Source organism: Mytilus trossulus, chromosome 13 (genome assembly GCF_036588685.1).
Source record: "Mytilus trossulus isolate FHL-02 chromosome 13, PNRI_Mtr1.1.1.hap1, whole genome shotgun sequence".
NCBI lineage: Eukaryota > Metazoa > Mollusca > Bivalvia > Mytilida > Mytilidae > Mytilus > Mytilus trossulus.
In genome coordinates, this window is record NC_086385.1 from 19,585,519 (window position 1) to 19,603,723 (window position 18,205).

General features: G+C 31.1%; 1 protein-coding gene across 3 annotated transcripts in view; it reads left to right on the plus strand.

The window, feature by feature from the left end:
* LOC134695478 (tumor necrosis factor receptor superfamily member 16-like) overlaps positions 1 to 8,827 on the plus strand; it is a 35,859-nt gene extending 27,032 nt beyond the window's left edge. For all 3 annotated transcript variants that reach the window (XM_063556750.1, XM_063556752.1, XM_063556751.1), the window contains exons 4-5: positions 7,486 to 7,602; positions 8,552 to 8,827. In XM_063556750.1, coding sequence (XP_063412820.1) covers positions 7,486 to 7,602; positions 8,552 to 8,763 — 329 coding nt within the window. In that variant the 3' untranslated portion in view covers positions 8,764 to 8,827. The remainder of the gene's footprint in view (positions 1 to 7,485; positions 7,603 to 8,551) is intronic.
* The last annotated feature ends 9,378 nt before the right edge of the window (positions 8,828 to 18,205 follow it).

Below are 18,205 nucleotides of genomic sequence, written 5' to 3' on the forward strand. Positions count from 1 at the left end.
TGTCCTTAAAACACTTCAATATAAGATATAGTGTCCTCAAAACACTTCAATATAAGATTTTGTGTCCTCAAAACACTGCAATATAAGGTATATTGTCCTTAAAACACTCAATATAAGATATAGTGTCATCAAAACACTTCAATATAAGTTATAATATCCTCAAAACACTTCAACGTAAGTCAAAGTATCATCAAAACGCTTCAAATTATAAGTCACAGTATCCTAAAAACACTTCAATGTAAGCTATATTATCTTTAAAACACTTCAATGTAAGGTATATTGTCCTTAAAACACTTCAATATAAGATATAGTGTCCTCAAAACACTTCAATATAAGATTTTGTGTCCTCAAAACACTGCAATATAAGGTATAATATCCTCAAAATACTTCAATATAAGTTATAATATCCTCAAAACACTTCAATATAAGTTATAATATCCTCAAAACACTTCAATGTAAGTCAAAGTATCATCAAAACACTTCAATACAAGTCACAGTATCCTCAAACACTTCAATGTAAGTATTCAATATAAGGTATATTGTCCTTGAAACACTTCAATATAAGGTAAAGTGTCCTTGAAACACTTCAATGTAAGGTAAAGTGTCCTTGAAACACTTCATTGAATTATCCTTTATTTTCTATCCACTATCATATAGACTTTTTAACATTTAGCGATTGAGAACAAAATTATATCTAACAAATGCCTGAATTGTGATTCAATGTCTCTTGCTACAAAGTTTGCTGAAGGAATATGCTAATTACTCCATCTTCTATTTACAATATAATCTTATAAAGGTTGAGTCTAAGCATCCAATATATACACTTTGTTTACACTACATTTATAATTGATGTGGTAAAGCCAATCATACAGCATCTTAAAAGGAAATAAAGTGTTTAGAAGAATTAGAAATATAATGTATGGTTTATCCAATTCATCAAGAGTTCTTGTAACCATACATATACATATGAAAGTCCAGCTAACAAAAAAACAAAAAAAAAGTTTCTTGTCTGCTAAATCATGAAGGCTATTAAAGGTTAAAGGGAAACTTCGCAAAAAAATCAAAAATTGATATTATGTCCATTCTGTATAAAAATGCTATTATTTATAGATATTAAAGTTTTATTTCCGCTAAATAAGAGATCACCATCGATTTTAAATTTTGAGTATCAGTTCTCTGCAATCCGCCATTTTGTCACCTTCTCCGATGAAAAATTCCGATATGTCTATAAACCACAAAGGAACAAAACTACAGTAAACGATGTAGTCGTAATTGCGTATCGATATCTTGTCAATCGTACGGTTGTTTTATCTGACTGACTAACTTGATACGGAAAATGTTCTTATTTTTTTAAATAACCATATAGTTTGTTATTTTTAAACTGTTAATATTGGAATTAGTTAAAAAGTCAAAGTTCAAATCATAAATAAGTGTTCTGTGGAAATTGTTTTCGAAAATCTAACTTGTTCATAATTCTTTAAAGTAAAAAACTTTATTTAGATAAATTCGGATCTTCCCTCATCTGATCGCCAGCATGGCTAAAGGTATTACTCCCAAAGGTATTGGAAGGGGTAAGGGTGACACGTCCAGGTATTCAATAGATTTCCTGTCCGGCGGGCTTGCAAGTTAATGCATCGTTTCACATCTGTAGGTATTGATCAGTGTACACGACCGTAACTTATAACTCTCTATTTTGAACTATCAGGTGCATGTATATACATTTTTGTCTTGTGTGTCCGAAAGTGATATAATATACCAGTCATTACTTAACTCATACGCTTGTTTATAAATAACATTTCTGGTGTAAAAAATATTATTTATAAAAAATAAATAATACATAAACAAAAAAAATTGAAGAAATACAAATCTATTTACATATTTTTCCAAGGGTTAATTTGGGAAATATAGATTCTTACATTGATACCAGTGGATTATCGGATTTATCCAATCGAGATAGTTAAATTATCAATTTTAAAGTCCGAGCCGCCTCGGCGAGGACTTTAAAATTTATAATTTAACTATCGAGATTGGATAAATCCGATAATCCACGAGTAACTATGTAAGAATCTGTTTCTCTAATGATTAAAAAGACATTTTCTTTTTTTGTTAACCGAAAATCCCCTTCGAGTGCCTTTCACATTGCACGAAGTTTTCAATTTCATTAACACCTGTTATCGTATTTTGATTCATTCAGTTAGCTAAAAAGGTCATGACCCTCAAAATCATCCAATGATCTTTTGAGATCACCAGCAACCACACGTTGATTAAATTTTTTTATACAATGGGTTAGGAAAGGGATAAATTTCCATAGAGTTAGAGAAAATGTAATATATACTCGTTGACTATAGTTTAGGACAGATTGGAACATACCAGAAATATTGATTTAAAAAAATGTGCGCACTTGTCGCCGATTCGTGTATACATACGCCTGGATAGAAAGTTACGGAACTATAGCCCAATTTAAAATATGTATACATGTATACATTGAACATAAGAAAGACACATACATTTTGTGTAAATTGGGGTAAAAGTTTTGTAAATAGACTAGTCCATGTATGCCAACAGTATGTAATCAACTAATTCGATAGACTATTGTATACCGAAGAAGAAGAAAAAAAGAAACAATTTGATTTAAATACAGGTCAATATATAATAACTTGCTTTGGTTCATCGAAGTTAAGAACATAGTAAACTCACAGATTTATATATCAATTAGATTGTTCTTGAATAAAGGACGAAATTCGTCATCATAACAATTGTTCCAACATTCATGTAAAATATATGCAACTGGACGTACACTAATATTCCCTAAGGGATGTGAATATGTTCTAGGAAAACTATTGAGTATCAATTTCGGGATTTATTTTCTTTCTTGATATTCAATGACAGCAATTTAAAGAATAAACTGCTTGTCGGAGATTTTAATAAGGACGTTCCCGATTATGGATAAATTTGATTGACGTTTTTCACACTTGAAAAGAATATCTATTCGTAATTTTTCGATTCCTTTCCATGAAGATCCTTAAATTTCCTGTCAATTTTTTAAACCTCTTAAGTACAAAAGTATTTTTTCTTTATTCGTACACATTATATTCCGCTTCGGTAGAGTAATCTTCAGATAGTTTCAGATATTAATTAATACATGGCTTTCAAAAGTCTAAATGCAAGTGTTCTAGTACATTTTTTCGCCTAATAAAGACAAATAAAAATGCTTTGGTAAAGCTATTTCTAATTTCTAAGTCCCCCCTTTTTTATGAGACATAAATCAAGAACAAGACTTTTATATCATCTCATTCTGACATATGAATTAAGTTTCCAGTCTTTAACCGAAAATTGTGTATTTCTTAGTAAATTGAATTATTTGAATTCAAATAAATAATAGCACCAAATATAATTAAATAATTCCACGGCGATCAATTTTTATTTGTCACCAACTTGAATATGTATTATAAATGTGTGTATTAAATGCTCCCTCTGATTCGAATAGATAGTCACACCTGGCAAGGTGTGCCCTAGAGGCGTGGTTAAATACCGAAGTGCAAATAACAATTTACCTTTCAACAAGCCATCTACGAGTATTGCCACAGAACCGTGAATACACACATCGTATAAACCTAGTCATAGCAGAGATAGTAAAAGGTCAATAGGAGTACACCAACATATTGTCTTTACAGATTATTGTACTTTAATTTGTTCACCTTATCGGTCCGAAAATGCATTTATTAAAAATAAATTTATAACTTTTTGTGTTGTCTACAAAAATAATTCGAATATATACGTTTAACCTAGATAATTTATCTCAGGAATGAGTACAATTGAACGTCAGTGCGTTTTATCTTTTTATTATCGGATGGTTATTAGATAAAGCATAAGTCATCGGCGCGCTTACGATTACGTTAAAATATGATTAAAAACCAAGACTTTTAATGATTGTATTTTAAATCCCGGCATGCAAAAATCAGGAGAAAACGTCACAACCTACAGGAAGTAGTTGATATTTTTTTCATTAATTATTGAATTTCTCCTTTATTACTGCACATATAACGATAAAACTTTGTGAATATATATATTATGTCATAATGAACATATTTAAACCATAAGTAAAAAATCGTGAATTTTCCCTTTAACTACTCGGCAGAAAAAACATTGAAAATATTTGATTGTGCATGGTTTTGATAGTTTTTTTTATCGATTTACTGATATAGTCTTTAAATATATTTGATATTCATATACAAAATAAACTTTACATTAAACATATAGGAAAGTGTTTAGTAAATGTAGTTTGAAATACTAGCAGATATATTCCTTAAGTGATTATTCGTTTAGGTGGTGATCTATAGCCATTTTCTTCATTCTATTTTATATCTAAATTATTCTCCCTTGGTATCAATACAATTCAGAAATTTCAACTAGCTCAAATTTTTCATTTCAAGTACACTTATAGGGTGAAAAGGAAAAAAGTCCTCACATGCATCACCTATAAAGTACATAGTGTAACTTGACAAAAGGGAACAACATCAAAGCTGTTTATCTTATGTAATTGGTAACAGATGTTTGTTTGATGTGTTGTGTCATTCAGTTCATAGGTAATTATGTAACAATCGTTGGCAAGGGGTGGAACTCACATTTACATAATGCAAATTTGATTGCAATTTTATTGCTAAACAAATATTATCCTTAATTTGCACATATTTGGTAATAAAAAGCTTAGCTTTAAAAAGAATTGTAATATAGAAACAGACCCTTATTTAAATAAATTTGAAATAACCTGTTTTAGAATGAATGAATTGGTTTTAAATAAAATAGTATTTTTACCCAAAAATGTTGTTTAAAGCATGGAAATTCTTGTGGTTGGTCCTTAAACGTCTGTCTGGTCTTGTAAGCTCTCACATAGGTACAAATTGCAAAATTTTTACAAAACATATAGAGTGGGGTGCTCATCTTCGCCACATCTTTTCATGTTTTCTACAGTTTATGTTCAGGTCTAAATGTTTTTGAAGTATATACTGATATTTCTAATTGATATAACTTCAAATGCAAAATATTCTTAAACTTGAAAACGTGTTTGTTTGTTTGAATATAATCATCTGAAAAGTTGGATTAAAGGGTGTTTGAAATTTCCTGTTTTTTTGTCAATGGGGGACACATATAGCCGTTTTTACACATCTATTTAAAACCAAAAAAACGCAGCTTTAAACAACATTGATCAAATCAATTTCTTTATTGATGAATAGCAGACATTTCAAAGGTGTTAAAAGAACTGAAATTTAGGGCATTCAGTCAAAGAATTACTTAGAAATACTTCTTTGAATTCATGTTTTTCTTTAGGAAATTGGCCGAAAATTGTTGTCCGTTTTTCTGTCCTTTTCAGTAGGTGCCGCAATTTTGTCTCAGTTTTAAAAATAATCATATTTGTTATATAATATCAATTACCAATATATGTCTTCCATTTCAGCCATCCATTGAAGTTTTTACACCTCAAAATCATAAAACGGCGAAATTGTGTCCCCGGCGAATATGGGCACCCCACTCTATTATAGTTTAATATCAGCAATATCTCTGACAAATTCTGAAATGGTTGATGGTCCACTTTTGAAGAAAAGAGTTATAACCCTTGGAAATATTAAATTTTTGGAAAATGGTCTCATTAGCACTCTCACAGGAACAATTCTTGCCAGATTTTCATAAAATTATACTAGAGGTTAATATCCCCAATATCATTGACAAATTCTTTTTAAATGATAGACAATTGACTTTTTTAAAAGAGTTATGTCCCTTGGAAATATCAGTGCAACTTTATTATTTCAACTGGAAAAATCAATGATTAATTCCAAAGAATGCCTCTACTCTATTTAATTTTATACTTATAAGGAAAAATTTAGAGAATTTGGATATACTCTCAACAATTTTTGTCACATTTTTATTGACTGAATCATGGTGTATTTGTGAATGATTCCTCTGTAACTATCAGTCAAAGACTATACTTAATTGCTCCTAAGTCATTTATTATTCATCTTAAGGGTGTCTAGTTGTAGATTCAATCCATTGTAAATTTATGTCAGTTGTTCTGATAAAAAAAATGGTTGAATATATAGAGAATCACCGAAGTATGACAGGAAAGGCCCCCATCTTTGGCAGTCAATGGGACCCTGCTTATGACAATTTCTGGATCCACCACTGAAATGACTCAAAAATTAGAATCTATTGGTCACTGTATGGCCTTCAACAATAAGCAAACCCCATACTGCAAAGTCCTCTTTAAAAGACCCTGTAATTACAAATGTCAAGCAATTCAAACAAGAAAAATAATGGGCTAATTTACATTTATTTTGGAATTTAAAAAAGTAAAATGTTAAAAAAGATATTTTACCAGCATTTTCATCTTTTTGGTTCTATTGCAAAATTACTTAGGTGTGTGAACAACGCACCAGGTATTTGTCTGGAGGTATATATTTCAGAAAGCAGAATACTTTATGCCTTCAGATGTCGTATGTTCTCATTTCCATAACCTCATTTTCAAAGTTCTTTGTTTCACATTAAGTTTTTATTTGTTGTAAATATTATATATATAATAGAACAAATCAGCAACACTTTTTACAGCATTAAACCCTAAATATACACAGAAAAAAGTCCCATAAAATCTAACTTGAAGAAAACTTGAAATCAGCATTTTTATTTTTTTTGGAACTCCTTAAAAATGAGTCTTTTTTGGGTTAATTTTCTTTAAAATGTAAAGTATGATACTTTGATGGGGTTATAAGTTTGTAATTGTCTATATTATATAATCTTCTGCTAATGAAATGTACAAATCCCAAGTGTTATGGGTATACATGTATTTAAAAAAAAAATGTGCATTTTTCATTCAAGAAATTGCAAATTTGTGGCTTTGTGACTATTCTGAAAAATAATGTGACAATTTGGTATTGCTTATATCTGTATATTATATGTTTTCAGCATCGACATTGTTTTAAGAAACTTTAAACCACAAAAAGAAGAATATATGCTGAATCACTTTTTATTAAATTTGAGATTCTTTACCTTTACATGTTGAAAAATTAAATAAATGCTGAACTAATGAATTACCAAATCTTGTTGTATCTTAATTAAAGATATGAAAACACCTTTAGAGCTGTTTGTTATACCCTAAAGGCAGCTAAAATATCAACAATCAATACATTCTGTTGAATAGAAGTGGTAAAGTTATAAATTTTATTGATATTTCTGCCTTTTTGCAGAGTTAACTTCCTCCCCTTTTCAATGCAAATCTCCATAGGAATTTAAAATTGTGATTTTTTTAGTTTCCTCAAGTAATATTTTATCAGACTTTTTTCTGTGCATATTTGAAGTATAATGCTAAAGATTAAAACTTAAAATCTTCTGCTGCAATAACTTTAAGGTTAGGGTCAAATTTATGCTAGATTGACTGGACTTAAAGGGTTAATACAACTAAGCTATCATTATTTAGACCATACTTTTATATTACAGATAACCAGCTCAGCAGAGTCAGAGATTTACCTGTGAAGAAGAAAAAAGAATTAGAAAAAAATTTATCCATGCATACCTCTGATGGTAATACATGGAAACAATTAGCAAAGGAATTAGGTAATAAAGATATTCAATATCCCAAAGACTAGCAGTATTTACATGACATTTGTTATTCCTGCACATTTGGCATGGGTTTGTTTTTGGTTACCCAAAAGATTTTGATTTGATATGAGCCTCAAATGGTCATGTTTGACTAATTTGACGTGTAAAATTTCAGTTTTAATTACTTCAAGTAAATATTGGTATGTATAACAAATAAAATGTTCAGACTAATTCTGAAAAGTAGTTTCTGCATTTTTAAGTATGTGAGATACAGTTACAGGGGAGGTTACTGCCACTGATTTGTAAAATGTTATAATTTATGTGATATCAGACTGTGACATAATATTTTAACCTTTAGGCTGGACAACAGAAAGAGGTGGGAAAGATACTATAGGGATATTCAAACTCATAGATTTGAAAATAAACTGACAACACATAATGTCTAAAAAATTGTAGCGGGGTTGCTTCCCCTTAGTACAGGTAGAACATATATAGCCAGTCTTAATCAACTGAGCTAGGGAATCGATTCTTTGGCTCAGTGGGTTAAAGCACTGACTGTCACGCAGATGACCGGGGTTCGAATCTCGGTGGTGACGATATGAATTTGTAGAGTAAATATGTGCTCTCCCGTTACAAAAGAAAAAGACAAACAGACAAATAATAGTGCATTAGTAAAACAAGACATAGAAAACAAAAGGCATGAATCAACACAAACCCCACCAAAATTTTGGGGTGATCGCAGGTGCTCTGGCAGGATAAGGGAATTTATTTTTCCGATTAAATCATGTACTAGTATTGAACTTTAATAATCAGATTAAATCATGTACTAGTATTGAACTTCAATAATCAGATTAAATCATGTACTAGTATTGAACTTCAATAATCAGATTAAATCATGTACTAGTATTGAACTTCAATAATCAGATTAAATCATGTACTTTATATATTTTTTAATTTTTTACAGGTTATCAAGAGAAGAAAATTGTTGAGTTTGAATCAAGTTCGTCTGAAGTTGTCAGTCATGTACATAATTTGTTAAACCATTGGTCAAAATATAAACATTCTACAGTGGAAGTGTTAATCAAGGCACTCACAATTATAAACAGATTGGACATAGTGTTAATTTTACAAAGAGACATCACAGAAAGAAAAAGTCATTTACACAATGTTATTTAAGGTGTATCATATTAATATACCATGTTGTTAATTTATATTTATTATTGAAATTTTTTATAACAACTTCTTGTCTTTTTATTTTTGTAGAGCAACCACCACAACAAAAATATTTTTTAAGAATTTTTTACAATCAACACAATATTGCTGGCTCGCCCTATATTTTTTAGAGCTTTTAACTTGTTTGAAGAATTATGAATCAAATTGGTGTGGCTTAATGATGACAAAATGAAGATTAAGTGATATATTCATAATTTTCACTTTTACCGATCAAGAGTTATGGTTCTTGAAAATTTGAAAATTAAGTTACAGTTCTTCAAAGATTGAAAAATTGTGTACCATAACTCGGAAACATTTATTCTAATATTTATAAAAAACAAAAGGGAGCTAACATCAATAGATATTAAAAATTCACAAATTATGCAAATTCATTGAACCATTTTTTAGTTGATGTCCCACATGTTGACCATGGACAGACGAACGGACTATAATTTGTCCCATTAACAGGCATGTAAAAAGTTCAAATTAAAATAAGATAAGGTGCAGATCTATATATTAGTCTGTTACAAATGAAAGAAAAATAAATGCTATAATAAATACTGCAAATTCTGTAAATATTATAGCAAAAGATATTTTACCTGTTTTTGTAGCAAATGCTGTATACTTACGTATCAAAAGACTCAAAAGTATATACTTGTGCATTTGCCATCACAAATGTAGCATTTGCCTGGACTTATAAGTAAAGCATTTGCACTAGAAGTTTTAGCATTTGCCATCATAAATGTAGCATTTGGACTAATTAAAATACCATTTGCACTAATATTCAGTTACCATTTGCCGTTATAAATATAGCCTTTGCAATAGTTCAAATTATTTATATGTTTAAGAAACGCCTTGTTTATATTTCTTTTTACTTGAGTCTCCACCCTTTTCTAAAATTATCTCAGGCTCTTTTAAATACATGCTTGACATGGCAGAATAAGAACTCTTCTAAAATTATTCCTGTAAACTTGGTAAACTTCTACAACATGTGCAGCGTTTTTAGCTCACCTGGCCCAAAGGGCCATGTGAGCTTATGCCATCACTTGGCGTCCATCGTCGTCTGTCGTCGTAAACTATTTCAAGAATCTTCTTCTCTGAAACTACTAGGCCAAATACTTCCAAACTTTAACTGAATGTTTCTTAGGGTATCTAGTTTATAAATTGTATCAGAAGTTTTGATCTATCAACAAACATGGTCGCCATTGCTAAAAATAGAACATAGGGGTCAAATGCAGTTTTTGGCTGATATCTCAAAAACGAAAGCATTTAGAGCAAATCTGACTGGGGTAAAATGTTCATAAGGTCAAGATCTATCAGCCCTGAAATTTTCAGATGAATCAAACAACCCATTGTTGGGTTGCTGCCACTTAATTGGTAATTTTAAGGAAATTTTGCAGTTTTTGGTCATTATCTTGAATATTATTTTAGATAAAGATAAACTGTAAACAGCAAAAATGATCAGCAAAGTAAGATCTACAAATAAATTAATATGAACAAAATTGTCAATTGACCCCTTAAGGGGTTATTGTCCTTTAATGACAATTTTTCACAATTTGTTCATCATATTTGCTAACTTTAAAAAATCTCCTCTAAAACTACTCAACCAAATTTCAACTGAATGATCAGTAGGGTGTATAAAATAAAGTTTGTGTTTTATTTTCTATTTCGTCAAAAAAACATGGCCGTCATGGCTAAAAATAGAACACAGGGTAAAATGCAGTTTTTGGTTTATATCTCAAAAACTCCAGCATTTAAAGCAAATAAGACAAGAAGTTAAAGTATTTATTAGGTACCTGTCCTGAAATTTTCATCAAATTGGGTAACTGTTTTTTCAGGTATAATGCCCCTGAATTGATGATTTTAAAGAAATTTTGCAGTTTTTGGTTATTATCTTGAATATTATTATAGATACAGATAAACTGTTGATAGCAAAAATGTTGAGCAAAGTAAGATCTACAAATAAGTCAATTGGACCAAAATCGTCAATTGACCCCTTAAGGAGTTATTGCCCTTTAAAGACTTTTTTCACAATTTGTTCATCATGTTGACTTACTTTTAAAAATCTTCTCCTTTGAAACTGCTGTATCAATTTCAGCCAAACTTAGGCTAAATGAGTTTCAGAGTATCTAGTATAAATTTTATATTTTATTTCCTTGTATGTCAAGAAACATAGCTCCTATGGCTAAAATAGAAAATGATTTTTTTTTTTGCTTTTGAAGAAAATAGGACGATTCAAAGAACATTTAAATAAATTGAAAAACCAAAATAATCATTGATGAGAGATTTAACCAAAAAAATTAAGGTGAGCGATTCAGGCTCTTGAGAGCCTCTTGTTTGTTAATGGGATATACAATAATTTGCACGGACTTCTTAGTGTATTTCAAAACATTGTTACTGACAAAGAACCGGCTTTAGACAATGAAGATGCTTCCTTTAATTGCATTGAACCAGCTGAATGCATTGTAAATAAAATCTCTAATTTTATGGATGATGCATTGAACGGGCTGAATGCATTGTAAATAAAGCATTGTTAGTAAATCTTTAATTTTATGGATGTTGCATTGAACCAGCTGAATGCATTTGTAAATAAAATCTTTATAATTTTATGGATTTTGCATTGAACCGGCTGAACGCATTGTAAATAAAAACTATTTACACAACTGGGTCGATGCGACTGCTGGTGGACGTTTCATCCCCGAGGGTATCACCAGCCCAGTGTTCAACACTCCAGTGTTGACATGCATATCAATAATGTGGTCATTTTTCGAAAAACTAAGGTTTTTCTTATCCAGGCATAGATTTCCTTAGACGTATTTGGCACAACTTTTGAGAATTTCGGATCTTCAATGCTTGCTTCAATGCATTTCAACTTTTTACTAGTTTGGCTTTATATATATTTTGATATGAGCGTCACTGATGAGTCTTATAATTTGCGTCTAGCGTAACCTGAATAATTCAGTCGTTATATTCCGCTGATCTGCGATGGCTACATTAACCTCATGTCAGAGAAAATTGGACACAGAAAGGGCTTGAATTATTCGAGTTACGTCTGGCCAAGGATTTGTATAGTTAAGATCTAACTATACAAATCCTTGGTCTTGTGTACTAAAATATTATAATCCTGGTACCTTTGATAACTATTATGGATGTTGCATTGAACCGGCTGAATGCATTGTAAATAAAAATTTCAAAACTTCTTTTCAAGCAAGTATAATACATACAAACTACTCATTGAAGTATAATTACTACGAAAAGGAGTTATAACAACTTGAGTTTTTAAAGTAAAAGGTGAATAGTAGGGGTTTAAGGATGGGGGATTTTTATGCCCCACCTACAATAGTAGAGGGGCATTATGTTTTCTGGTCTGTGCGTCCGTTCGTCCATCTGTCCCGCTTCAGGTTAAAGTTTTTGGTCAAGGTAGTTTTTGATGAAGTTGAAGTCCAATCAACTTCAAACTTATTACACATGTTCCCTATGATATGATTTTTCTAATTTTAATGCCAAATTAGAGTTTTTATCCGAATGTCAGGGTCCACTGAACATAGAAAATGAAAGTGCGAGTGGGGCATTCGTGTTCTGAGGACACATTCTTGTTTTTAATTTAACGTCTATAAAAGGGGGTTCAATGCAAAATATGGGGGTTGCCCGATATTCCGACACGCCATTTGTCTGACAAAGGTTAATAACTACTAGGGCCAGATCCAGGAATTTGGAAAGGGGGGTCGAAGTTTTGAACTTTGTCCGAGCGGAGCGAGGCGAACATTTTTTTAGACCTTTTTGGGGCCAAAAAGTATAATATGCACTTTTTACAGGATTCCTGGCTTGGGGCATGTATATTTTGTAGTTGCTGTAAAGTGTAAGGTTGGATATTTTCGATACTGTATTCTCGGGGGGGGGGGGGGGGGGGGCACTTCAAACTTTTTTTGGTAGGGGTGAGCAGCTGAGACATCAAGTACCCCACCCTTTTCATATATTTTGTTTATCAAAAATATATACCTTGTCATATATTAATGAACAAAAAACAGACCTATAGATATATTTGGTATTTTTCATCTTCTTGTACATTAGAGTTTACAAATATTTTGATGTCCTGCTCATTTTACGTTTTTGTTTAGAAGCAACGCAGTCGCAATAATCACACCTTGCTTTTCAATAAATTCTTCACTCCTCTATTTGCCAGTGCTATTTGCCCCTTTTATAACTTTAATTATGAAGAAATTTCAAATTGAAAAGACAATAAAATATGTTTTGTCAGAAAAATGTAGTAAAACTTCAGATAGTGTCACTTTTAACTGATTTGCCGTTCTCTCTTGAAGGACGCTGACACTATGCTATGGAATTTCTTCAAATGTTTCATGTATGCAAACCTTTCAATGTTAATTAGGTGGAAATGTCAAAATGATTGGATTTATTGCATCTACATTTTTTATGTATATCTAACCTCAGTGGAAATACCACATTGAATAAATAGAGTTTAATTTGTTTGACAAATAGCTGATCAATGCATTTACGACAGTGGTTTAACCGCATCAAAAATAAATACGAACATTTGATTAGTTTCAGATACTTAGAATATATATCCAGCAAGTGATAATATCAACCTATTGATATATTTAATCTGAATTTCTCACCCTTTTCATATATCATGAAGCATGAAATAGTGACCTATTCCAGCGGCTCATCCCTACCAGTCATTACATAGGAAGTGCCCCCCCCCCCCCCCCCCCCCCCCGAGACTGTATTCTCTATATTATTGTCTATCATTAAATGATACTAGTAGTATGGATCGAAAGCTATATTCTGATAAATTTGATGTGTATGGGACTTACCAGTAAAAAAAAGACACGGAAAATTCCCGCAGGTATTAAGTAATAAGTTTATCATAACCTCACAAATTTCGTGTTGCAAACAAGATATAGGCCGGACTATATGATTAAATATAAAATACGACATTCACGAGTTAAAAAAGACAAACAAGCAATTTTTATGCAAATATTTGGTTGGTATATTTCACCCAAAAAAATTAAGGGAAGTGAGGGTTTTCAAATCAACCAAGAAGAAATAAAACATTTGTCAGGAAGAGAGAGATTGAGCTTCTTTTTTTTTTGATCAAATGTGAAGAATATGTATAAGATAATGTATGTACTAGTATCTGTTTTCAGCAAAGTCAAAGTATGAATAAACGAATGGCGATATAGATCGAGTGGGCATAATAGAATATAATCTTTTGATTCATTTGCTTCGTTTTTCCAGACCCCACGACCTTGGGTCCATATATTGTTTTCTTTTTTCTTTTTCTTTTTTTTTATTTTTATAAACATGAAATATTATTTCCTTTCTAACAGTATAATTCATTGTTCTTGATAGGAACAACATTAGATGTGGCTTCACCCTAAGGAAATAACAGGACACACAATGTGGATGTTTATTCCTTGAATGCCAACATCTATTAATCAACCGACAATTTACCTGTAAAATTATGTTGGCGTTCAAGGAGGGCACAGGACGTTTGCGCTTTTTACCTGTAAAACGATAGGACATTTGCGCTTCAAATACTATGGACATTTGCTCTTTTAAATTCGATTCACCTGTAATAAATTGACCGGACATTTGCGCTTTTTCCTTAAAGTAGTCTACCTGCAAATAAATTTAACTTAACCATGTATTTATCAATTCATTTTAGTAAGACAAATGGTCCAGAATCCTTCCATATCCACTATAATGAACAGTTCTACTCAACTCATCCAATTTATTTTTAAATATATATTTGAAGAGAATCATTTGACAACAGTCGGCGAATTACATTAAGATTGGTTCTTATGATGATCGGCACCCCAGTCATGCAAGAATTGAGAAAGAGAAACTTAGTTATTTATTTGAAATGTTGGCGCAATACCAGTCAATACAGATAACAAGGGCTAAATTTGTTCACTCTTTGGACATCAGATATCAAGCGATAACTGATCTGTGATGGCTATACGTGATTTAATATCTTTAAAATATTTACTTTTAGCTCTATATTATCTTTAAATATATGTCAAAGTGCTATGACATGAATGTGCTATGAAATGTGATATGAAGTGATTTTGATGTTTATAACCATAAAGGAAAATATGACTTTAACTCTGCCAGGTTATAATAGTCATAAAAACCAAATATTGCAAAAGCGCAAATGTCTTATGTAAAAAGCGCAAATGTCCTATGATTTGAAGCACAAGTGTCCAAATAAAAAAGCGCAAATGTCCTATGAAAAAGCGCAAACGTCCCGTGCCGTTCAAGGAATGGTCCCTCAAGGAATAGGTGCAAGAAGTTACCACAACAAAAGTGCATGCTTATCAAAACAATCATACTAATTAAACAGCCTGGTTAATTTGCAGGTAGCTAAATCTAGTTCAAGTTTTTCAAGTTGTTGACAATCATAATTTGCTGTTACTGCTTGAACAAATATGGATTCTCTTACAATTAAACTTTGAAAAGTGTTTCATTCGAGTTACCAGCTTGGAAGTTATCAAATTAATTGTACTATTAAAATTAAATTAAAATGTTGGCATTCGAGGCGACGTTTTGCATTTGCGCCGATTTTTTTTCCTTCATTTGCGCCGATTATTTTACAGGTAAAGTTAAGGTAAATTACAGGTGAAAAAATATAAGAAGATGTGGTATGAGTGCCGAAGAGACAACTCTCTATCCCAGACATGTTATTTTTATTTATAATTAAAGACCTTTTCCGTTAGCCAGTTGTACAAATGTTATGAATTGTCAATCATAAAAGCCTTCTGTTTACATACTTTAAAATCAAGAAGTAAAAACCTAAAATAAAAGCACTCGGATAACCCTGCCCCAAGTCAGGAGCCTTTATTAGTCTTGTATGATTTTTAATTTTTGTTTCTTGTGTATAATTCGGAGTTTAGTATGATGTCCATTATCACTACTAGTATACATATTTTTAAAGGGGCCAGCTGAAGACCGCCTCCGGGTGCGGGAGTTTCTCGCTACATTGAAGACCCATTGGTGGTCTTCGGCTGGTGTCTGCTCTATGGTCGGGTTGTTGTCGCTTTAACACATTCCTCATTTCATTTCTCAATTTTAAGATGACGAAGTAAAAATCTATTTACAGCATTCAAATCCATAAAAACGGAATACATTCAAATAATAAGCATTTAGTTGTACTTAAAGTTCGTAGATTATAGTAATATATATATATAAATCAAATCAAATAATTTTATTGCCATATAAATCAAAAACATGATCTGTGACAAACATAACATATATACAAAAATACACAATACAATATTAGAATACAAAATGTATCAGATCAAATTACTTTTTTTTTGGGTCTCCCATCCTCAGTTCTAATGACTGTTTTATAAAGGAAACTGTATTTTTAATTTGACTGTGAGATGTGGGGTTTAGTATTATTTTAAGTTTATGCATATCATCTTTAACATCATCTTTCCACTCTGAATTGGTTTTTATTAAGTTAAAATAATTGTCTCTATAAAATTTATATTTAGGGCATTTGAGAAAGAAGTGTTTTTCGTCCTCTATCTCATTACAAAATTTGCAATATCTCTGATCTCTAGGGATCTTAAGATGTCTACCCTTTTCTATTAAAAGAGTGTGTTCGCTAATTCTGAAATTTGTTAATAGTTTTCTGAATTCAGAATGGTTATGTTTTAGGTAAAATTCTTGTTTCAAGTTAATCTTAATATTTTTGTATAGGAAAATTTTATTATTTTCATTTAAGTCCTCTATCCTTTTTCTCAGTATATTATTGAAAAAGACATTGCAATAAGATTTAATTTGCTTTTTTATGTTATTTATTGCTGTACCTGTATTTTGTACAGTTGTTATTATTTCTGGATTAATATCAATTTCTGTTAAAATGTCAGTAAGGTAAGTATACCATGTATATATTCCTTCTGAGTGCATTTTTTTACACATTTCAGACGCCTCTTTTAATACGGGGTTTACATTTTGGGTTTCCAGACGGGAAAAATATAGCAAAGTTTGAGAGAGTATATACTCTTCAATAGGGAGTCGATCAAGCTCTGTTCCTGTTGCTATATTTGAAGAGGATTTTCTTACCCCAAGTATATGTTTACAGAATGAAAGGTGGACTTTTTCAGTGGGACTTTTGTCAATAAAAGATAACTTATCAACTTGTCTGATTAGTTTTCTTTGCTCTCTCTTTAGCTCTATAATAGGTTATATGTGTATCCATATAACATACTTCAGAGTTGTATGTTAAAACTGGTTTTACCATTGTTTCAAATAGATTACATGAAACATTTATGGGCAGCTCTCCAAGAGAGGATGTATAGGACTTTAAAGAAAATAGTACTTTTCTAGCTTTTTGTGACAAGTCTAGTGTACTTTGTATAAATGAACCATTACATTTTATAACATTACCTAAAAATTTATATTCAGAAACATCCTCTATATAATGTTTCTCCATTTATCTTTAAAGAAGTTGTCTTTTTTTGCATTTTGATTGCCCTACTGTCATAATTTTACTTTTTTTAGTATTTACTGTAAGTTGCCAGTTTTCACAGTAATCATTTAATTTATTTAAACTGTTTTGAAGTCCTTCTTGACTTTCTGAGATAATGACCAGATCATCAGCAAATAGAAGGCTTCCTATTTTTGATTCAATAAGGGAGACTGGGTTGGAGTCTTGGCTATCAAAGAGATCACTAATATCATTTATAAATATATTAAAGAGGGTGGGGCTTAGTGAATCTCCTTGTGGTACCCCTCTTTGAATATGGAATGGATCTGATTGTAATTTTTTATAATTAAAGCAAATTCTAGTCTGGTTAAGTTGGTTTTTTAGTAGGTTATATAATTTTTTACCAACACCCATATTTGTTAATTTATATAATAACCCATTTCTCCATATGGAGTCAAAGGCTTTCTTTAAATCAATGAAACAAAGATATAGTTTTTGCTTCTTTTTGTGTATATATTTATTTATTAAAGATTTCAGTATAAAAATACTATCTGTGGTCCTATGTTTTTCTCTAAATCTAAATTGGGATTTGTTGAGTTTATCTTCTAAAATATTTGTTATTCTGTTATTTATAATGGCACTAAATAATTTTGCTATGGAGTTAGTTAACACTATACCCCTATAGTTATTTGGGTCTGATTTGTCCCCTGTTTTATGAACTGGTATCAAAAAAGATAGGTTCCAGTTCGTAGGGTAGCACCCCGACGAAAGTATTAAATTGAAAAGTTTTGTTATAGCTTTTAAGGTTACGCAACTACTGTACTTGAATATTTCATTAGGAATTGCATATATAAGTCTGAAAATTACTCCGAACAGTGTTAGATTTAGATTTTCTACTGACAATTTTTTGTTCATCCCTCAGCGGGATTCGAACTCACACCTTTGATACAC